Raw genomic sequence first — 24,447 nt, forward strand, 5'->3', positions numbered from 1 at the left:
ACTTTTTCACATACACTTCAGTGGCTGTTTATTTGAAGTTTACCTTTAAAGGACAAATTGATTTTTTCTAATCTGTTTGCCATATTACCCCAGCAGTGTAACCATCAGAGGGGAGAACCTGACTCAGCAGCAATAAGGACTACATAATTTCAGAGGTGCTACTTGTCCCATTTTCTTTCAGTCAGCCTTGCTCTGATGCAGTGAGCTGTACTCTTTCCTTTCTCTGTCACTAAGGGAGGACATAAGCAATTAATTCCAGGAAAAAAAAAGTGACCTCAAATGAGCAGTGGTGAGAGGTTATGCACTGGGAAATGAAGTTTTACAATGATATATTTAAAATATAAGAGAGATAAAAAGTAAACTGCCTTTTAATTTCATATTATTGTAAAATCTGTGCTAAGTTTACATTAATCAAAAAGAAAATACCATACTAAAATAGCTAAAATGGAGCTAGGAAATAAGAACTCAAAGCAAATTACAGTGTTACAGATCTTTCTCTGCCTAGGAAATATGAAAGTATAAAATACCCAACACTGTACTATCATCTATTAGGAAGACCACTAACACCATTATGACCTGTTATTTATCAGTCACTGAAAGGCACTCGGAGGACTCTTGTGCAAAACTGTGATGTACCACACAGCCTATGCCTACAAACCACCCAAATCACAAGCCTTCCATGGTTCCAGAGAAACAAATTCAGCAAATATCCATTTCTTTGTTAGGTTTAAGATGAAAAAAAATAGATGCAATAAACATCCTTAATTTGATAAACAATGGAAGAACAATTCTGTGGCAGAGACAGTTTAACAAAACCTGTGAAGTCAGGAGGCTTCTCTGGAGCACAAAGGGCAGGGACAGCGATGGGACAGTATGCCCCAGATGTGCTGTGACTGACAGAAACTAAATCTCATCTCAGCTGCAGGGAGTTAGACCTGATATAACTCCTCATGTCTGAAAAGGTCTGATATAATGATGTGAATGCTTGCAAAGTATAGAGGAGCTATGACACTCGTTTTGTGCTTGTTCTGGATGATATACTGAAAACTCAGTACTAACCAGCAAGGACACGAGAAGAAGAATGATCATGTAGTGATGAGTCCTCAGAGTAGAAATGGCCTCACCATAGCACCTGTACCTGAATAGGGAGCCCCAAAGTCTATTTGTCACACTTCAATCCAGACTCTTACTCTGGTTGAATTCTGAGTTTGACAGATGCCAAATCAAATGTTCCTGTCTTTTTTTACCAGGAGTACAGACAGATTCAGATACATTGGGAAAGTATGGGTTTGTATATAGCAGGGTGTGTATCAGTCCTCAGAATCTAGCCTTCCATTCACAGATACACATTTTCCTTTTCACTAGAGAACTAACACTGTGAATGTTAACACTGTTACAGCTTCCAAAGGACTGCAAATGCAACTGCTCTAATCAGACCTTTTTATGAGGGTTTTTGTTTGTTTGTTTTGCATTTTCTGTCCCTTTGTTGTTTGGTTTGTTGGTAGTTTTTTTTGGTTTTGGGTTTTTTTGTTTGCTTGTTTGTTTTTCTCGAAAGAGGAATGCCCTAATTTTCTGAATCATAGCTACTAAAATTTTCAAACTATATGAAAAAACTTACTGGTAGGCCTATAGGTGGCCTACACAAGACACCCACACACCAATATTTATGGATATATTTTGTGCTTGATAATTAGAAAAACTAGGGAGATGCAATATTTTTACAGTGATGTTTTCTAATAACTAAATTAACCTGCATACATCTCCCATAAAGTATTAGGTCATGAAATTTTTGGAAAGTGCCAGGTAAGTGCCAGCTATAAAATGACAAATGTAATATTTAGATAGATGTCCTCGGTAAAGATAAAAAACAGTGGACTGTTTAATTTCATAGAAATATTGTATCATAAATCTAATCTGAGGATCATACATTAAAATAATATTATGCAAATAGCCATGACTGCTAAATATGGTTTAGAATAAGACTACTTAAATGAATAAGTAATATTTTAAATGTCAGCCAACACACCATGAAAAAAGAAAGCTCAATTTAATTAGGCTGGTAGTTTGTATCTTAGGTAGTCAAAGGATTAGCATGTAGAGTAAGTGAAGGCTGCACAAAGCTTTATGCAGGTTTTACACAGGTATTCACTTTCATCTCAATAAAAGATTTAGTGTAACAAATGTTGGCTTACAGAGTGCTTTGGTGCTTATGGCACAAAAGAGCTTCTCTGCTTCTGAGCAGAAAAGAAACTTGCTGTGCTGCCATGTAAAGGTCAGGTACGGTTTTTCAAGATCGGGGGTAAAAAAGAGATCTAAAAAAAGAAGTGGCTTTGCTGACAGATCTGTAGTATAGGATACAGAGAAGTTTTTTTTTAATAGTTTGTTTATGTCAACTTTATTTTAACTAATTTCTCTATAAAACAAGAATAACTGTAGTACCAGTAGAGAGGACATCTATTGGCAATCACTGGTACAGTTCTATGGGACTGGAAGGACAGAGGGTTTGAGGTGATAGACTAACTTGAACTTTTTAACCTCTTCAGCAGACTTTGTCTACTGCAGACTACAATGCATCGAAGCTCACTTGCTGTGACAGACACACTTTTACCTGGCCTTAACACAGAGTGGTCTCTATACAGTAAGAAATGAGTCTTAGGACATATTAGAAGCCACTCCAACTGGAACTATTTTCTGTCTCATTGGAAAGTAGAGCAGAAAAGAAGGTGGGGCACATGAGAAATCTGCACCTACTCTTTATAACCACAGGACTGAGATAGATACTGTGTGTTTATAAAACAAACTGACTTGCATAGCACATTCATGGCATTAGGAGTGCCCATATTGCAAACACTGCACTTTGGAAGCCCATAGGACTGCCAGCCCAAACTGCAGGAACAGCATGCCCACTGCTCCTAACTACTGTGTTCTGCTTCTATTTGAGAGGAAAATAATTATAACAGATTTTCTCTGTTTTGGGGAGAAAGTAACAAGAATCTCAGGTGCAAATTATTTTCACAGCCAAGCATTATTTGAAAACTGAAACAGAATAAAATTATAATTTTAAACTTTCCAGAAGATATCTCCCTTTCCTCTTCTGTACTTTTATGCTGAAGTATCTCATCAAATCTTCTAAAAGCTGGGATTTTTTGAATCAACCTTGAAAATTGGAAGAGCTTCCACTACAAGTTTCCAGCCACTTTATTTTCATATGTACTGTAAAATATGCTAGTAGAAAGAAGAAGCAGCTGTAATCTGCTCATTCAATTGAATTTATCAGCCTGCATATATTTATTGTGTCATTGAACCCATATTTGTCAAAAGAATGTAGGCCCATATACATTCCCGGCAATCAGAAGTTATTTATAGGTGTACATTCTTATAATAGCATTTCCACCATGTAATTGTGAGTAATTCCTGGAAGACAATGCAGGGTTGATGTTTTTTGGGTTTGTTTTTTTTTTTTTTAATCTCCAAAACCAAGAACAGTGTAGATTCTGTAAAAGCTGAAAAGTTGGAAATGTATTTAGGTTATTTTAATACAAGGAATTCAATGATCCCAAATCAAACAGCACAGATGTGAAAGTCATCATTTCCAAAAGTGGACATGCTGAAGGAAGCTGCTGAGTCTAGCAAAGGGCTTATGTTGTGTGATGTCAATGGAATCTATAAGATTCAGACTCATCTAGTGATACAAGCAATGCCTTTCAACAGCACTGACTTCATATATACAAGCTGAATACAATATCCTCTGTGTCTTTATCCATTGGAAATGTGCACTAATGGTGTCTTCTCTTCTGTCTTGATTTATATATGATTCAAGTCTATCCTAATCACCAATATTTTAATACAAATTTTGAGAGAAAAAGAATCCCCTTAGATGTGTTCATCTGGAACACCACAAAATACAACACTGAAGCCTCTGAAATAAATCAGAGATAGTTGGTTAATTCACACAAAGCTTGAGGGGCATAGATATGTATAAGTATGGTATGTTTTATTCTTTTCAAGGAAAATATAAAACCTGCTAGTTTAATCGCTATTTTTTTACAGGGCTATTACCTGTAAAGGCATTGCAGCACTGTGCTACATTGAGAAAACAAAGCTGAAACTTTAAACCACAGCAAAAGACAAATTTAAACACTTGAATATATGCTGAATATGAAAGTTCCTTATGACCAAGCTATAGCATGGTATGGCTCAGTGTTCTTCAAAACCTAAGCTGCTCACATAACAAACCTGGCTAACTAACACGGATTTAGGAGAGAAGAACTCTTATTCAACAGTTACACAACCACTGAAATTTAGCAGCACTCGGACAAAAAAAAAAGCCCTTCAAAACTTTACACAATTGCACATCCAACTCACACCCCAACACTCTCTCATTTTAGGGTGCAAACCAAGATTGAGAGATCTCTTACTAGTTTTCTGTCCAAGAACAATGAATAACTTTTCCTTGACTTTACACACCGCAAAAGGGCAGGAAGGATTAATATTCTAACTACACATCTGTTCAAAAACTTCTGGCCTCAGCCCATAATGGTCACAACCTAGATCTGAATTCAGGTGTTTCTGAGGCCTTAACAGCTCCAAGTTTTGAATAAACATCTGTCATCCCATCTTTTTAGCACATCTGTAGTTGCATAGATTGTGCATACAATCAGGTTAATCATCAGTCCTTTGAATAAAGAGCTAAGTATGTCTTTTCAAGGACTGGAGCTCTAGTGTGCACCATGTTTCTTGTATATGCTCCAAATAATATAAACAAGTTAGTGGAATTTTCAGCATCCTTTGAACTACTCCTGTCAGCTACAAAAAGCATGAAGAAAAAAAAGTAAGACTACATATATACATAGCCATATGTATGCAAATAAAAAAAGATGAGATATGTCATCTCCATACACCCCAAAACCTTGAAACAAATCCAAAAACCTTACCCTTGCCAACGTCAGGGTTCCTTGTTTACATACACTGCAGCGGACCCTCAGTTTTCCAGGCTTCACAGCTTGGCAGAAATTTTTGCAAAAAACATAAAAAGTGTTGTAACTTGCTGCACCTGTCAAGACGAAAAACAAATAAATAGAAAACAACCACTTTTGATGTCTACTGAAAATCAGCAGCAAACTGTCATGAAAGCTTTCTGTTTGATAAGTGATACGTTAAAATAATTTTAATTTCTGAAGACAGCTTTGTGATAATCTCTTCTTGCCTGATCTAGTCTAACACCTTCCAGTAACTCCTGCTTCTTGATCAATAAGTACAGGTGAACTACACTATAACTCCTTGAAAATGCATCCAGAGCTTACCACTGATCAGTACCAACTGAAATATTTGGCAAGTGATGTAAGAGATTAATTACTCCAACCCTCCATAATTTGCATCTCACTTCCATTCTAAAATTGTCTAGCTGCAATTTTTATGAAGTCAAATTGCATGAAAATTTCTTAGATGAAGTTTAAAAGATGAGTTTGACTGATATCACAACAGAAAAATAATTTAGCAAATTTACTTCTATTCATGGAAGACTGGAAGCCAGTTCTTTATTCTTGCTGGCAGCCTTATAACCCAGCAAAGTTTGCAAATGGCTGCCAAGATATTAGGCCAAGTAAATTTTCAAGGAAAATGAAATGAAACGCATTCTGTTCTGTGAAACTATGGAACAGAATGTGATATGCAAAGAATTATGAAAGCTCAGGGCAATGCTAATGAATTTGATTTCACAGGCAATGCTGATCACTGAATGAAGCACATTTTAGAATAGCTATGGCTATTCCTTACAAAATTTTGGAATATCCCTGGCATGGTTTTAATCAAAGCTCCAAGGTCAGAGACACAAGGTTATCATCAGAAGTTGAAATGAGACCAGAATAAAGTTTCAAACAAAAATTTATCAATATCAAGAGGAGATTTGACCCATTAACATTGGCGAACTTCAGGATCAGTAGTAATCCCTTAGAGATGAAAAGTTTTTCACTGTCTTTCTCCCTATTCTCTTATTTCTCCCTACGTTGATCAGAAATATATGTTTTATGTACATGGGAAACCTAGCACATTACCACAGTAAATATGACCTGGAAAAATATTTTTAAACATGGCTGACTTCCTTTATTTTTACATGTCCTTCACATAGTAAAGGGTCAGACCCTGTGTTCTGCCAATGCAAAATGTCAGTTAATTACATTTTGTATCTATTAATGTCTGTCCTGATTTAAACGTGCTTGAATATAATTTAAATGTAATTCAAATATAATATAAATTAAATTTATACTATAAATATAATTTCAGTTTCCAAAACTCAACCTCAGAGAACTGTCATACAAAAAATCTTTTTTTCTAAGAAAAGTATGCAGATGTCTACAAAGAAGATATGCACCATTGAAAAAAAATTAACACTTTTTCAATTTTTCAAAAACATTAACTACATTAGAGTATAGTAGCGATGTATCCAAAACTAATGTTAGTCAACTGATCTATCAAGTGTTTTCACTGTGCTTCCTTGGAAAGTATTAACCACCTGGCAGAACATAACTACAGAATTTAAATGGAATTCAATTTTTGTGGAAAATGACACACACCTGTATATTCACACACTTACACACTTTTCATATGAATAACTCAAAAGACTGAGAGTACAGTTCTCAAATCAGTCTAAAACATAGTCCTGCGATTAAAATAGTTAAATTAAAGGAAAAGAGGCTTATGCTGAGCTATTTAATATATGCTTCAATGTTGTGAAACTTAATATGACAAAGTTTTGGACACCTGGACATTCGTTCACTCGTACTTTGCTGGAGGCTCTGATTACTGGAACTGAGAGCATGTCTGGATTAGACTTGATGTGAGCTAAAATCCACATCAAAAATCTAAACTATGGTATTGCATATGAGAAGGAGGACACTTGCAAGTGACTTAATTTTACTTTTGGCAGTTTCTCTATGCAGAAACAGCAGATCAATCAATAAGAGTAAAGGTCAGTGTCTTTAGCACAATTGAAAGGGAATGCCCTATGACTTAAGAAAGCACGAATGCTATTGCTAGTAGAGATCCACAATAAACATGACTATTTCAGCCATTTATTCCTGACTTGGTCTAAACAGCAGGAAGTGAGATCAGAGCCTGTTATCTCTTCTGTTATCACTAGTCCTCTCCCATCGTTCCAATTTCCTATGTGGGCTGTCTAAAGGGACTACTGAAACTGCTGCTTCTATTCACAATCATCCTGAGTAATTCTGTGGTGCCAGTGCTCACTGTCCTAGTTCAGTCCTACACTCCAAACTGATTTTTGGCATGACTCTAATGAAATCCTTCCAATTGAACAGAACCATCTTATTGAGTACATGAGCCCTTACAGCATAAAATAATTTGTTAATTGGCTGATGCCTTTCCTGATCCACTCCCTGCTGTCTTGTGTCCTTGCTTCACATTTTATGCCAAGGATTAAAATTTATTTCAAGGATTAAAACACTTGAGGCAGGAAGCATGCTCTCTGTCTGCTTTGTGTTCTGAGCTCATTCCATCTGGACCCAAAGATAAAATTATTTTATTGATAATAGTCTGCAAAATAAATCAGCATGACTGAATACTGCAGTAAAAAATAGTAGTCATAGGAGAAACCTAAAATGAGACATATTGCTGATTTACTATAGAGGATAAATCTTATGCATTAGCTTGGTATTTGCTCTGTGCAAAAATAGACTACATTAGCTCAATATTCATTTTTCTTAGCACTTTCAATTTTGTTTTCAGTTTTCATGAATATAAAAAGTCCCCCCAAACACATTCCCTGTGCACAAATTTGAAACACAAGAAACAAATTTATAATATAATGGGTTGGAGCAGTTAAGCAGCACAGATCTATTCAGAGATACAGAATAACTTTAGAAATATCTGCTAGAGCAAAGAAGCTGGAAAGCCACAGCATGACAAGAGGAATGCACTGATTTTAGAAGGAATGTGTTAAATGGAGATTTTCAGCAGCAGCAGGATTCACCATTTTATGCAGATGTGCTGATCACTTTCTCAAGAATTTGGCCCCATCATTAGGTGCAGGTCCTGAGCAGCATCAGCAGGCCAAACAATGACTCAATTAAAAATGCAAATGACGCAAGTCTGCTTACAGTACAACACTGATGGCCAACATTATGCTCTTTACTGATTCTCATACCACTTGTTCATATTACCATGGCCCTTGGCTGAGACTGCATCCCCTTGGACCCCCTTTCAAAAGAAAGACACAGGAATAAGGAAATCTGTCTTATGCACCAGCTCTGACACATCAATATAAATAAAGAATGTAATTATGGCACAGTGCCAGTAATCACTAAAATTGCTGCAGAACCAACCATATAAGTAAATGTATGAGGCACACACCTTTTGGGTATACAACTTTAATGAGAATTGAGAAAACAATCTCTATTTGCAGTTTTCACTTCCAAATATCATAAAAAGACACTTATTACATGCTAGTGTTAGGAAAATGCTTGATGGTTTTCTCTGTGGAGTTCATTAAATTAAGTTGCCTTTACAGCCCAAAAAAAAACAAAAAGAAAAAAAGCTAGGATGATATGAATACAAGAGGCCTGTCATTTATGCTCTGTATCAGGACCTGTCCTCTCACCCCAATGAGACACACTTTCTCTTTTCTACCCCTTCAAAGCTAATTTCCTCACAAATATCACATCACAAAAAAAAGTCTTAAAACTGTTTTCTCCCTTTAGTATTTTATATAAAAAGGGGATGTAGCTTTCTCTGATGTGTATCCCAGTGTTTTTATACTGTCTCCCCATTTAGGTTTTTAAGCTCCTTAGGACCTGAATTCCTTCCACATTTCTGTGCTGTTAATGACGACCATCCAGTGGGAGCTTTGTACAGGTTAGTGATAGCATAGACCAATTATTTTGATATGCATGACTAGTTAATGAGGAAACATTAGTCATAATGACTATAGACTTGATTCTGAACTCTCTAATCAGTCAAAACATCCAGTATCATCTCTATGACTGTTTAAGTGAATAAATTCTAAATAGGGATATTAGTAACAAACATACTGTTTTCATTTGAACTGCATTTTCTTATAGATTATACTGATTATACTGAGTCTTTCCTATAATCACGTGTTTGAAACAGGACACAGCTACAGGAAATCTTTCAACAGATTGAAAACTATATAAAGTTAGGATTATTTCAGATTCCACTATATTTACATTTAGACTAGTTGTAATTTGTAAAATGTAGATTGGCTGTCAGAGACCTCGGACTATTTTAGCAATTTGCACATACATAATGAAAAATACACAGAAGAGAAAGAAAAGAAGAATTCTTCCAACTGTGTTCACTTTAAGGACTTTGTTTGATTCAACACAGTAGGAGGAAAAACATCTGAAATACAAACCCAGAAGGCTCAATAATGAAATTCCCACATAAAGTAAAAAAAAAAAAAAAAAAAAAAAAAAAAAAAAAAAAAAAGAAGTGTGGGTTGTACTTCTAGACTCAAAAAAAGAGAAATTACTTACAAGATCTCATTCACTTTGCAAAAATGCAACTAGTATGTTCTGTCTTTAAACTTTTGTCCTTTAACTGTTTTTCTTTGTTTGCAAAGACTTCACAGAGCACATATCTTTCCTCCCCAGACTCAAGTATGCGGATGCACACATTAAAAAACTTTGCCACATGTTATAGATTATATCTATCCTTTATGATGCCTATGTAATTTAGAACATGAAAATGGTATTTATTTAACAGCTAGAGTCATCTTAACTGGTTGTGATATATTCTTCTGAGGAAAACTGACACTTTTATGGTTTGATTCAATTCATCCTAAAGTAGATATAAAAACATACAAACATGTCAGATAAATTGTGTCTAAAAGGGTCTGTTTCTCTCCATTGTGGGGATTTAGAATCACAAGGTGTGATAGAAATATCTACTTTGCAAATCTCTAAAATTAGGGAACATGAACCCCACTTGGTGATGCCATGCGAAGAATTCGTGACAAAGACCTGAAGAAGTCTGCACTATGGATAACAATATGAAATATAATAAATCTGAAAAAAATCCCAATTAAACAACCACAACTCCTTCTTGATACTCAAATAGGACTTGCAGAATGTCTATACATCTATAGGTAATAAAAGTATATGGAATACACAGCTATTCAGAAAAAAAATAAATGGACTTGACACTGTTTCAAGCACTAAAAATTTAAGAAGATTTGAAATTTGGCTGAAAAGGGTATAATGCCTAAGAGGTGGAGTAACGGAAGTTACTTGACAAAGACAATGGGGCACACTTATCTTTATAATGCCTTTTTAGTGAAAAATTTTGTGTGAGAAAAAACAACCAGGAGACATCTATGAATTTAAAAAATACAAAAAGCATAGCATTTGATTTATCTTAAATTACTGGAATTCAGGACATTATTATATTAGGTTTTCTCTTCCAATCATTACCATGAAAGAATCATCTGCTTCACTTTTCTGAGCCCCAGTATAATTTACCTCCACTTTCTTTTATATTTCACCCAAATCCATCATTATTTTTTTACCCATCTAACTTCTGTAATTACCTTTTCCCTGTCTCATTCCCTTTCTTGACCTCTATATAAGGTCATCTTTCTCTTATCTCTCACAATATATCTTCCTCTCCTTCAGCTTGCTCTCTGATTTTCAGACAAAGGAGCAAAATTCAACATTATTGCTCATATTAACAATAAGGAGTGAAGGATTCAAAAAGAGGAAAAAATAAAAAACACCAAAAACCAATTGTGATGATTCTGGCAGACAGCAAAACATGGAATAAAAAATAAAACAAAACAAAACAAAACAAAACAAAAACAACACACCAGAAATTTCAGGAAACTGCTGAAAGCTTGGCAAATAATACATGGGAGAAAATCAGTGCTACAACAACAAAGTGTTCAAGACTTAAAAGTGTCAAAAGGTCTTTCATAAAATGTATTTCTTGTACATGAGGAAACCACTATGCAGCAATCATAATATTCCCCAGAAAGCTCCACCCTGAACTGCTTTTTACATCGCTGAAGGGACCGAGTGTGACCTGTGGTGATGACAACTGGCTAGGCTTTATTTGCAGCTGAAGGCAGCGACTTCTGAGTTCAAGCCTAAGCATGAAGTGAAGATGCTCCAGAAGTCTCACAGATCATGCAGTGTAGGCTTCAGTATGAGCAGAGATCCAGTTGATCACAGTTCCAGCAAATAAACTAAGAAATGTTTAAAAATTTTAAACCAGTGGTCATCAAGAAAGTCCATAAGGACAGACTGGTCCCATGTCAGGCCAGAAAAACAGCATATACAAGACATACATTTAGACACAGCACACTTAAAAACATAGTCCAGTGATGCAACAAAGGAAAGGACCTGAACTTAAATGTAACTCCTGGGCCAGTGGGCTCACTGAGAATATGTGAGGTGAAAACCTCTGACAAGGCTTCCAGCAGCTCTTGCACACACAGCTCTTTTAATAAAAAGTCTGACCCAATATTACACAACTGTCCATTTCACAACTGGCCTTTGACAAAACTAGCTAAACACCCAAGGATGGAGGGAGGTTGAAGAAGTCGAAATAATGGCTATTCCTACTGAGTTGCTTCTCTGTATTAGCTCCCTAATTACTTCCTGTGTCCCAAAAAAAACCAGCTCTACTCAACTACGATTACAACTCAATTAATTACAGCTATGAAAGGCTGGAAACCAGCAGCAACATTCTTGCTGTTAGCTTTCTTACAGTCTATCATCCCAATTCATTACATTCTGGAAAGGTTTGTTTTTCAGAGCACCCAAGGAACACAAAATGAGGTAGCAAGGCTTAGGGAAGGTAATTGATATATTCAAGATACTAAAACTTTATCCTTGGAAGTGGTCAAGGCCTTCTTGGATGGGGCTTTGACCAAACTGGTCGGGTGGAAGGTATCACTGCTCATGGAAGGGGATTGGAACTAGATGATTTCTAAGGACCTCTCCAAACAATTCTACAATTCTATGACAAAAAAAAAAAAAAAAAAAAAAAAACTTCCTCAGCAGTTTTTTAATATAAATTATATATTGTTACTGAATGAAATGTAAAATTATCTTGTGTTCAAATACATAGATAAAATACAGGAAATAAAGCTCAGGAATAAATGAACAGCTTTCAGAGTACAGTCCCAAGAGAAAACTGTTCCAGGACTTGAGAATTCACCATCAGAAAACCAGAAATGAACAGTGAAATGACAAAGTTTTCTAGTGATATGATTTTTTTCAGGGTAGTAAAAATTAAGGCAAACCAGAAAAAGCACATTGAAGACTGCAGGATTCTAAGTGACTAACAGTAAAATGAAAAATTAAATTAATTGTAGATAAATGTGAGGTGATATATATAGGAAAAATCATTTTACCCAAACAGTAATCATTTTGACTAGTTATTGTCACACAAAACCAGAATCTTGGGGCTATAATAGCTAGTTGTATGAAAATGTCAACTCAATGCTCAGTAGCAATCAAAAAAGTAAATTGAATGCTAGGAATTATTAAGAGAGGAATTGAGAAGGAAATAAATCCAACAAAACAAAAAAAAGTCACCCCAGAAAACAATGTTGTACAAAAGCTGTAAAAATCCATTATGTGCTTTATTTTCAGTAGCATGTGCAATTCTATCTTTGCTTTGCATGCATAAATTCCACAGATACATCTTTTACAGGACTGTCCATTAATATACTAAATAACTTGTTAGTGGTTTTATTCTGACATTTCAGTGTGTTACAAAACATTGCACAATAACAGTGTACCATAGAAACTGTCTTTTCAAATGACCTGTGATGCTGTTGTTCTTTTTCAATGTCCTGCATGTCAGGCTCCACACTCTGAAGGTCCCACAGAACTAGAATTTTAATGACAATTTGCTTCTCTTGGAAACAAAAGAGAGATGGAAAATTGCTCAGGAAATACGTATCTATAACTTAGTTGATACAATTTTTTCAATGAAGACATAAAATATCACTATTTAAAATTTAACTATTTAGTTTCTGAATTGTGTTATTTAATGACATAAGTAACTTGTTATTTCAATAAAAGTAATATTTTGAGGAAGTTCCTTAGCTGGTTTTACACGTAAAAAGATGTATATTGGCAATCATTCACTTAAAGGCTTTTGCAAAAAAATGGAAAAGATTGAGTGAAAATGGCACTTTGCCATGCTCTGTTATCTCAACATAATTGCATGGTCATTGCATCACTTTTATATAATGCAATACCAGAACTATACTGTAAAGAATAGGAATGATTTTTTAAAAAAGGTCAGCTTAGAATTTCACATACTCTGTTCACATATGCTCTAAACTTGAATGTTGGCTATGCAGCAACACCCTTTTGCATTTAGAAGACAGTCTTGAAAATACAAATCTAAGTCAAGAGGTTTCTTTATCTCTTTAAACCATTGACCAAAATAGTTTGGGAAGAAGGGATACAGTTTTTCCAGGCTATTAAAACCAGCCTAGGTATTTAAGCAATGGGCAGTAAACACCAGCTTTTTAAAACAATTCAGTTGTGACACATGCTAATAGCTAACTTCCTTCTGTAGAGGAAGAAAAACACAGAACAAAGTATTTCAGGAAAAGATGGAAAGATAGACAAAGAGAGACACAGTGCACTCTAAGCTCATGACTTAAACCTCAAAGTTCCTCTAGCTCTGCATTAACTAACAGAATTCCCCATCCACAGATTAGCTGAAAGGCAGCAAGATTCATCACATTAAAGTTAAATGTGCAGAAAATGGAATCATAGTAATCCTCAATGCAATGTTTACCTATACAGTCTGCTGAGCATCTACATCTGTTATTTGATAAGAAGCATGGAAATAATAGTCTCAGACTTTGAAACAGTGATACCAACCAATCCTATCCTTGCATCTCTTACAGATGCCTCAACACATCTAAAAATTCCTCACAAAAAGGTGATGGTACCTATGGTCTAGTGATCCCTCTTGATATGCCAAGATGCATAATTCTACACAGGAAAGCTTTGAGCTTCAGCTCATGACCTTTCCCCACTGTACTTTGGAGAGACCCTTTGGGGTGGCTCCAGCCATATAAACCTGTTGGCTTGATCATCTTCATAAACAACAGAAAAACACACTTCATTATCCAGAAGGAATCAAACGGCTTCTCTATCAGAATGAATTAAGCTCATATTGAAGTTTCTAAGTAGATAGCTGTCACTTTAACTCTTAATTACTCCTTTTTCCTTTAATGAAAACTTAAGATGAAGTAAGAATGCAGTAATTTGTAGGCCCTGTCAGTCTTCTCAGTAAGAGATATTATCAAGATACATATTGTCAATTTACCAATATGTTCTTTGATTCATCAGTTATATATTTATACTATATGTACAATGTCTTCAAATGTGACATCAGTATGAAATGTTCATTGCATTTGAGAGACTAGATTGCATACCAATTCTCTTCTGGATTAATTTAAACCAAGTCCTGCTATCATTCTTCAACCTGTCAGTTTAGGAAACCACCCTCTGGCCCATGTTAGTGTCCTACCACATGACTTGTAGAGCCTCTACTCCTCACCACCCTATCTATGTACAGATAGGATGTATAGATAAAGCTCTGTGAGCACAGAGCTTTAGCAGCTGCTTGTTACCCCACTCCCAACTAGTGTGACACCAAACCAGAGGCTGCCAACAGAACTCAGTTATTCCCTGGATGCCATGCCAATCAATTAAACAAATTGATTTTGCAGAATGGTTTTGTTAAAGTTAAACAGAAATGCTTAAAGACTATTTTGTACATTCAACTTGAGATGTACTGCATACCTCTTAATCTCTACAAAAGCCTGTTCCCCTCCTGCCATCTCACATAAACCTAAGAAAGCTGGTTTGATGTTTTTCTTTCCATACAATGCTTTTCACAGTTTGACAAAGTTATGTGCTGGAGCTGTTCTCCTTTCTAGTGTTGAATTCCCAACTCATACTATAAGGTAGAAAACATTCCTACAGATTCTAAAGAGAAAAGATTTCATCCCAGTGACTCCCTACCTCCTTCATCAGTAAGCATTTGATCTCTAGCTGATTCTCATGAAGAATCATGATAATCTAGAAAACAATCAAGGTATTATATCTACATCTCCAGTACCTAATGCAGATTCCTGTTCTACTACATATCTGTGCCAGAGGTAATCAACCTTGCAGTTCTGCCCTATTTATAATATATTTATAAGCCATTCAGCCAGAGAAAGAGACTCCAGAGGGGGCTACAGAAGAATAGGGATAGCAAAATGAAATATGAAAGAGACTGTGCCGAAAAGACAATGTTAGATGTTTTTAGATATGGCAATGTTTCATGAAGATCTTTTATTTATCTATAGATTGCTGGTCAAACATAGATCTTTGTTCCTGGATAGCAGATACAAAATGTGTTTGTTCACATTTACAGTGCTAGATTTAGTGTACCTGAAAAATTTCCAATACAGATTAGAAGGCAAAACATTGAGGACTGGCAACATTTCTGTTTGAAACAGATCTTTGCATTTCTATCCTAAATAATTCACAATGGTTAGAGTTATAAAGAAGACATGGCTCAAGATGAGTCAAATATTAATTCAGCTGCAGCCCTTGCTATGTTCCCTTTTTATGTCCTTAACAAGTTAAAAATTACGGTGAACAATGCTGTGGAGTTTAGAAACCAGGCTATATAGCTATTCATCACATTTTGGGAAATCAAGCGGCATTAAAACGCAATAGTGATAATCACTAATCTGCATCAAATCAGGAATTTTGATCTTAATCTTTCACACCTGAAGATAGTGGAGATTTTGCTATTTATTTCATTTTATTAGAATAAACACAACATTCTTTTGAAGAGAAGTAAATTTTGCTTAGGAAAAATCCCTGATAATGTTAATAATGATCTTTACCTGTCCATATCTTCAGCACAGACTTCGCTTAAAACATTAATGATGTTTGATTCAGCTACTCCAAAAATAATTAGTGGAGGCTAATTATTAAGGAAGAGTTGCAGTAGAAAAAAATTCAGCTGCCAAGTGATATACCTTTAAATCAGAAACCAACTGTTGCCAGTTAGAGCTTCCTTCCAGTACTACATGCTGAGTATTTATTGTGTTACAAAGCTACAGAGCAAACTGTGGTGAACAAAAGGAGGAACTTTTTCTCCTACTACTTTAGTTGCTCAGGTGAACTTCAAATCATTTTTACAATTTTAGTTAAGCTACCTTCATAGCAAAAAGGCAATAAGATAATGTCAGCCAGCACTGAAAATCAGGATACTGGGATTTATAATAAAATCCCTGACAAGTTGCACAGTATTGCAGGAAGCTGAACATCAATGAGAACAGTATATGATGAGCAGGCTCAACCTGGAGCATGATGTCCCTCTGTTCCCTCACCCTGCAGCCAAAGACCCCATCTACATACCCATATGTTTCTTTTTCTCTATTCCTGTCTTTTGAGAAGTAAATGTCAAGATGCAAAGAACTGACTGTTGCACCAACAGGGCATCATGGAAGCCTGGAAAGAGATTGATGGTGCTTAGCAAACATGGTGGCTTTCAAGGACACTCCCCACACACAAAAAAAAAAAAAAAACCAACAAAAAAAACCCCCAAAAAACACTACAAAACAAAACAAACAAACAAACAAAAAAAAACCACCACCAAACCAAAACAAGAGAATCTGTCTTCCCCTGCCAAATATAATAAACTTTTTCTTTCAAAGAAGTTCCAGTTTAGTGTCGCTGAAATTATTTGTATTTATAAGGAGAAAGCAGGGTGTGTTTAGCAAAGTTATTTTTTTACCTTCTACTATCAACAAAATTTCTTAATCTCTCCCATGTAGTTACTTTCTGTAGATCAAGCCTTTTTAATAGGTCTGTTCTCCCCATGTTCTTGCTGTGTGCACAGAGCTCCCAATGGCATTAATGAATGTTGAGCACATGACTTGAGCACTGACTGATTCCTGTAATTTTGAGTGCTAAGAGCTCATAACAGAGACCATGTGGGGCAAGCACTAAGCTGCACAGTTGCAGCAACTACTGATTTTTTTAATGAGCTTCAGGAATTCTTGGAATGCCACAGGATAAAGCCCTGGAGGAAAGAGGGGAATAAAACTGGTTAATATTCAAGAATCACCTCTTCCAAGATCAGAAGTGATGCATCCCAAGACCAAGGAAGTCAGAAGGCCTGCATGGATGAATATGGAGCTCTGGAACAACCTGAAACATAAAATGGAATCTTACAGAGGGTGAAAGTAAGGACAGGCAGCACTCAAAGGTTGTCCAAGCAGCGAAGGATCAGACAGGACAGCTAAAGCCCTGATAGAATCAAATGTTTTCAGGAACATCAAGGAAAACAAGGAAAGCTTTTCTAGGTAGGTCAGAGATAAAAGCAGGACTAGGAAAAATGTGGGCCTGCTCAAAAAAGAAACAGGAGAACTGGTTACCCAGGACATGGAGAAGACTGAGATACGCAATAACATTTTATCTCAGTTTTTACCAGTAAGTGCTCCAGACATGCCACCCAAGCTGCAGAAGGCAAAAGCATGGATACGTAGAATGAAGAAATATCCAGGTGGGGACCAGTGAAAAGTGGTGCTCCTCACAGATCACTTGTGCAGTTCTGGGGTGCAGTTGAGACACTGAAGGGAAGGCATCCCATCCAGAGGGACCCTGACACTTGAGATGGGCCTACACAAACCTCATGAAGTTCAACAAGGCCAAGTGCAAGGTCCTGCATGTGAGTTACAGCAATCCCAAGCACAATCAAAAGCTGGGCATTGAGAATGGGTTGAGAACAGCCCTGAGGAGAAGGACTTGGGGTGTTGGTAGATGAGAAGATGACCCGCAGCATGTGTTCACAGTCCAGAAAGCCACCTCTATCCTGGGCTGCATCAAGAGAACCATGGCCAGCAGGGCTGTACTCTCATGAGACCCCACCTGGAGTCATGTATTTCATTCTGGGCCCCCAACTAAAGGATGTGGATGTGTTGAAGTGGATCTCCTGTAAAGACAAACTGAGAGAGTTGATGTTGTTCCGCCCAGAGATGGGAAGGTTCTGGGAGCCCTTATAGCAGTATTCCCATTCCTAAAGGGGACTACAAGCAAGCTGGGGAGGGAGTTTTTGCAAGGGCATGCAGTGATAGCACAGGGGAGAATGGCTTTAAAATAACAGGGTAGGTTTAAGTTGGATATAAGAAAGAAGTTCTTTACTGTGAGGCACTGGAACAGACTGCCCAGAAAAGTTGTGGATGCCCCAAATCTGGCAGGTTGGATGGGGCTTTGAGCAACCTGATCTAGTGAAAGGTGTCCATGGCAGAGGGGTTGGAACTAGATGATCTTTAAGACCCCTCCTAATCAAATCATTGTATGATTTTATGATTTTTACTTGTGCCTCATAATTAGACTCTTCCTGTCAAAAAAGAATCACTCTAAAACTCTATTATCAATATTTTTATGCATAAGGGATGTTTCCAAAGTGTTACTTTCCTATTTTTCCTACTAGCATCAGTAATAAATTCATGTCAATAATTATTCTGGAAAATATACAATGCATAATTTTGCTTAATCAGTACAGAACATTTTCCATCTCCAAATGTCACCTCTAGCTGGGCATATAAAGATACAAGTGATACACTTGCAAAAGAAAGTCCATCCGTGTTGTCCCTCATAACCAATCAAAATACATTGTAAGAATACAATTCTGTTCCACTTCACCCCTTGACGCAGGGGAGTCAGCAAATGGCACTGTTCAATTAACATGGAAGGGCCTTTAAAACAATAAGGTAATTAGACACGTTCATGAGAGATAATTATGTCATGTAAAGATAAGCATTCCCGGAAGAGCTTTAGCCTCTATTAGAAAAGAGCATTTTTTACATTTTTCCTCTCAAATTAATTTCACAGACATGCAAGGTGTGATGGGAAAATGGCACAATTCTCATCAGCGTTAAAAGCATATGATATGAATGAGGTCTCCAGCATGGCAGTGGCTGCAATAAATTATCAAGTGTGCATTCTGTTTTCTGAAATGGGCTCAATTTATCATTTTATTGAAAAGGTTCCATTATGCTAATGTCTTATAAAATCACTTTCTGCTGTTGCTAGAAGGTGAAGAGAGGATATCAATTTTTATATATAGAATTTGGAAGTAATGCAGCAGTGAATTGTCAAGGGTTAATAACCCTAAAAGAAGATAAAATATACATAAGAGCAAACTTCCAAGGACTTTGTAATGACAAATTTTCATAACTCTACTGGTTTTTAAGCTTAACTCTCTTATATAAATGTTGACAGAATTAGAAATAGTTAAGTTCTGGGCTGAAAACTCTCCCTCTTTTCTCCAATCAAGCCTTGAATTGACATTGGAAACTCTTTTTCTCCAATGAAGATCAGAATAGAAAATACCAATACTATTAATGTCAACTTGCCCAGATAAATATGAAGGAAAATCAGACATGGGTGATTATTTGAAAAGGGGAATACATCTTATCTAAATAAAACTTTCTGTAATAAGAACACATTTTATGTTGAATTATTGTATACAAAATAGGAAATTATTAAAAGAAGAGAACTAGATTTAGATAGGCCATATATTTGATCTCACATAAAGCACTTCTGTGTGTTTTTGGTTTATATCAAAAAACCTCTTTTTTTGCTGTGCATCAAAAAAACAGAGTACCATTTCAGAAACATTATCCTATTTGTAACAGGAAGCATTTTCCTAGGGGAAAATGAGTTCATTCCTCTGAACATACACATAGAGCATAATCCAAGAAAGTACAGCATCAAGAAGGATAATTTAATATATACTGACACTAACAAGCTGCCCAGGGAAGGAGTTGAGTCACCATTCCTGGAGGTATTTAAAGTTCAGATGTGGCACTTAGGAACATAGTTCAGTGGTGGACTTGGTAGTGATGTGTTAACCTTTGGACTCAATGACCTTAAGGTCTCTTCCAACATAAACAATTCCATAACTCTATGACTTCGATATATTTTAGCACTTAAAAACAAGTCAAACAACAAGCAGTCAAAAACTAGATCACTCTAACCGCCATTTCACTGGATCATCAATAAAAACCCTTCTGGACCTCACAGTTCATGAACTTCTGTCATACATGTACCAAACAGCTTGGGAACTTAAAATTTTTGAAAAATTCTCATTCAATATGTAGGAAATATTTCGTGCAATTGAGTTAAAATTAAATCCAATGTCTCTTTAGACTATGAAAATTAAATTGCCATACTATTCTATTAATACACATGGATTTTTAGACCTGAGATGCACATACTTAAAAGATGGCTACTTCTGAAAGACATGTTCTAACATTGATAATCTGGTCAGGCACAATGTGTAAATATTTTGCATCAAGTATGTGAGCAATATGACTACCAAATGAACAAAAAGGTGTGTAGTTGAACACATCTTTGTCTCAGGAGGCATCCACATCACAAAAGCTTGTAAAACAAAACAAAACAAAACAAAACAAAACAAAACAAAACAAAACAAAACAAAACAAAACAAAACATGCATGAGGGACTGCAAAGGGGTAGAACATCTCCCAGGCATGGAGTACCCATGAAAAGAAGCTGGCAAAACAAAAAACAGTGGAAGCAGTGAAGAGCACAAATGAGATTCAGGACTGGGTCAAGAAATATAAAAATATCAAATAAGAAAGGAAAAATGGAAAGGAAGGAAGACAAGTGCTTTAGGTACAATTTCCCTTTTAAAAGAGCTCTCAGGCCTAGTGAACTCAACTTTTGTGACTGCAACACATCACAGCAATGAACCTGGCATCAGGTTATGACATCGTACATTGACAGCAAATTTAAAATAAGGATGAGTGCTCATGTTTTGCTGAAATTCTCAAAAAGGGATAAGAAATAGCTGCAGTTGTTCTCAGCTCAGTACTAGGCAGTGCTACTCAGCCTAGCACCACATGCAAATAGGGAGGTAGACATACACCATAACGCTGTCCAACCTGTATCTAATTTGAGATTATAAAGTCTATTAAACTGTGAAGTAATTTTATAGTACTTCAGGAGTTGAGACTACTCATTTACTTCAAACAGATTTGACACAAAAATTCTTATCCTTTTAGGCTTTTTAAGTAAAAGAATTATAATAAAGTGCAATGTCAATTACAGGGCACAGGAATTTTTAACATATAGTCATCAGAATACTATTCAAAAACTATTTGTACAATGCTAGCAATTTAAATGGTTAAATTGATCTGGGTTTTTTTATTCACCAGGGCTTGCCTCAGAAGAATGCACAGATCTGGCTAGCCACACCCTAAATTGTAGCTTTCCCTCCTAAGTGATTTTTACTGTCTCTTTGATAGAATCAGACTCTTACATGGAATGGGCACCAGTTCATCACTTGACACATCACTAACACTGAGATTTTGGTAATGATCTTATCTGATTCAGCTGCCTTAACTGATACTTGTATTATTGGGAAAGCCAAGAAGTTTAAATTTGGTAAAGCATTTCCTAACTAGCTGGAAAACAATCAATCCCTCTTTTTGCTAGAATTTAGAGCTTGACACACCTAAGCCAGTATATACAAGTATTTTATTAACTCTTCTGTGAACAGAAGAGCATGAATAAAAGAAACAGGGGTAGCTTGCATGCAAGCATTTGTAAAATTTTACCTAAAGAATACCACGATTTTAATTTGGAACTGACCAGATGAACATTTATTTAAAAGTTGAAAATAAAATAACCCTAAGTAACGATGACCACATCTATTTGATTCAGACAAAATAATAAACCAGTTGATAATGGATTAACCTGGAAATTATATAAGTAACAACATTCACGTCAGCTTACAGAAAACAGATTCTGTTGAACTAACTCTATTTTTTTCATATTACAAATTTGCTTGACATAATTTAAAAAGGGGAGGGAATGAGATTCTGCAGTCTGACTTCCTGCCTAGCACCATCCATACTACTTCTAGGTTGAAATCCTATCTTCATGTTTCAGAAAAAATTGTTCTACACATTTTTTATATGATCAAATGTAGAGAATTCTTGTAAGCTGGAATAACTTGCACTGGTTGTTGATTTCTTGGCAAGTTAAAATCCATGTGTGGTATTTGTATTTGCTGGCTTGCAAATACAAATACCATACATGGATTTTAACTTGGCTTGCACTTTCTAGGCAATGAGAACTAAAATCCTAAAATAGCTGGTAAGATCTAATATTCCCACATTACCAAACTTCCACTCCATAGATGCCAAAACAATTATAAAGCAATCATGATGTGCACTTTTGTAAGATTCTCATGACTCTGCCCCTGAACCTTCTAACAATGTAGTCATCAAAACAGTGAGTTATGCTGGTTTTAGTTATGCAAGTGGCAAAACCAGAGAAAAAGCATTTTCTTCACTCCACTCTGTTTTCTGTTTATACTTCCAAATAGTCTATTGGCTTTCTTGAATCTGAAATCATGATGCATTCTCATATTCAGCAAATGAGTCATACAAACTCTTATGTTTTACAGATTCATTGTTCTTCAGGTAGAAATCAGAGAATCAAAGAATTTTTAAGGTTAGAAAAGACTTGTAAGATTATCGAGTCCAACCATTATTTCTTCATCTTATATATGTATCTACTGATATGCAACCATTATGAAAGACAGTTTCATTTATTTTTATTGTGTTTACTAAAGCACAGATGTCCCAAATAATGGACAGATGCAAATGAGAAGGGGGTGAAGTAGAATGAAAGTCCTGTGCTGATATTTTTTTACATGTCCTGTAAAAATCACACAGTGTTTTCAGAAGCAACAACAAACCAAACAAAAAAAAAAAAAAAAAAAAAAAAAAAAAAACCCCAACAGCAACAAAAAATTAGAAGAAAAGGCATTTCTAATAATTTTCTCTACAAAACCAGGAAACCTGAAATTCTTTGATGAAGAGATTATTTGGATACATTTTCATATTTTTTCAGCTTGTTAATGACTTTCAAGCTTCTGAATTTCTCATAGAGAAACACACTGCAGTCTAAAAAATACAGTGCATGTAAGATACATCTCCAGACCAGTCAGAAGCTGGTTTCATTACTCACACAAGAGTGGGGGTGAGCTGGAGGAGCATGTCCTATTACATGCTTCTTCAAGGAGCAAATCATATCCTTGGTGGAGACACATTGCCGGGCCACAAGGGTTTTTGTCTCATCAAGTGCAGCAGTTCATACTACCAAAGTATATTGCTTATATAATAGTAGTACAGCACACAAGAGTTGTCTCCTGGTTTTTCTAGTGAAATTTTGGCCTCTAAGTGTTCACGTATATACTTCAAAAATACTATTTTAGCACTCAAATGCTGCAAAAACATCTGGGAGAAACTCGTGTAATGTGAAAATTAACACAAACCTTTTTCCTCAGAATTCAAAGGAAGACAAATAAAATAAAAGCAGGAACACGGGGTCAGCATAACAAAAATAACTTAGTCTTCAGAAAGACAGTCTCAGTGTTTACTGCTGCAATTATGGAATAGCTGTGTAGCACATCAGACTAAACAATATTAATTTAATCAATTAATTAAATATTTGCCTCTAAATGGTATGTTTAAATTTGTCATGCACACACAGAACAATAAAAATATTATATTTCATTCACCTGTCTAGGTTGCTGCTGTAGACTGATCACCACAACCATTCATCTCCTAAGACAACAGCTTGGTAAGTATAAGTTCAGCTACCAACGATGGTACCTACCTCTCATTCCCACTACTATTGGTCATTTAATTTATGCCAAAGGAAATCCTTGCTACACAGTAAGGTTTACTGCAAAACTGATCTTTGGAATCATCTTTCTTTCTTTTCTCTTTTTTTTTTTTTTTTTTTTAAGTGGCTACAAATTAACTCACCCTAAATCTGTAAGGAAAAATATAGTATTCCATATTGAACAAACGGGTGGACCTGAACAAACAAAAGGACAAATTTTAATAGTGAAAATCAAAACACGGAAAGAAGTTAACAGGCCTTTAAAAAGGACATTATTAATAACATCCTTCCACAAAGAAGTATCATTAGAGTGGGTCTTGTTTTTTTTTCCTCCTATGATAAAAAGCCTTAATAATTTAATCACAGAAAAAACTAGCCTACATATTTTATCAATACATTTTGTCCTCATGTATTCCACCATGAAAGTATTTGCTGCAACAGAAGACACATATCAGTTTATACTCAGCTTCACAGAGTTAGTAGTATGTAGACAAACATGTCACATGACATATTTTAAGTCCTTGCACATGTGTAAACTATTCTGAAAAGTCAAGCACAATTATTGAATCCCTATTCCTATGTACAGTAATGAAAAAATAAATATGCAGTAATGTTTAGAAGTTCACACTTTTGCCTAGAGTCTGACAGTAAACCCAGGCTGAAGCTCTGTCCCTAGTTTACCAGATTTAAATCAGCATGCACCCTT

The 24,447-nt window shown here is 35.8% G+C and overlaps 1 protein-coding gene across 1 annotated transcript in view; it reads right to left on the bottom strand.

Moving 5' to 3' along the window:
* The window catches only part of PRKN (parkin RBR E3 ubiquitin protein ligase), a 681,559-nt gene that overhangs the window by 441,496 nt on the left and 215,616 nt on the right, over window positions 1-24,447 (bottom strand). Inside the window, exon 4 of the mRNA XM_021544140.2 lies at window positions 4,935-5,053. Coding sequence (XP_021399815.2) covers window positions 4,935-5,053 — 119 coding nt within the window. The remainder of the gene's footprint in view (window positions 1-4,934; window positions 5,054-24,447) is intronic.

The sequence above is a fragment of the Lonchura striata genome, chromosome 3 (genome assembly GCF_046129695.1).
Source record: "Lonchura striata isolate bLonStr1 chromosome 3, bLonStr1.mat, whole genome shotgun sequence".
NCBI classification, from domain to species: domain Eukaryota; kingdom Metazoa; phylum Chordata; class Aves; order Passeriformes; family Estrildidae; genus Lonchura; species Lonchura striata.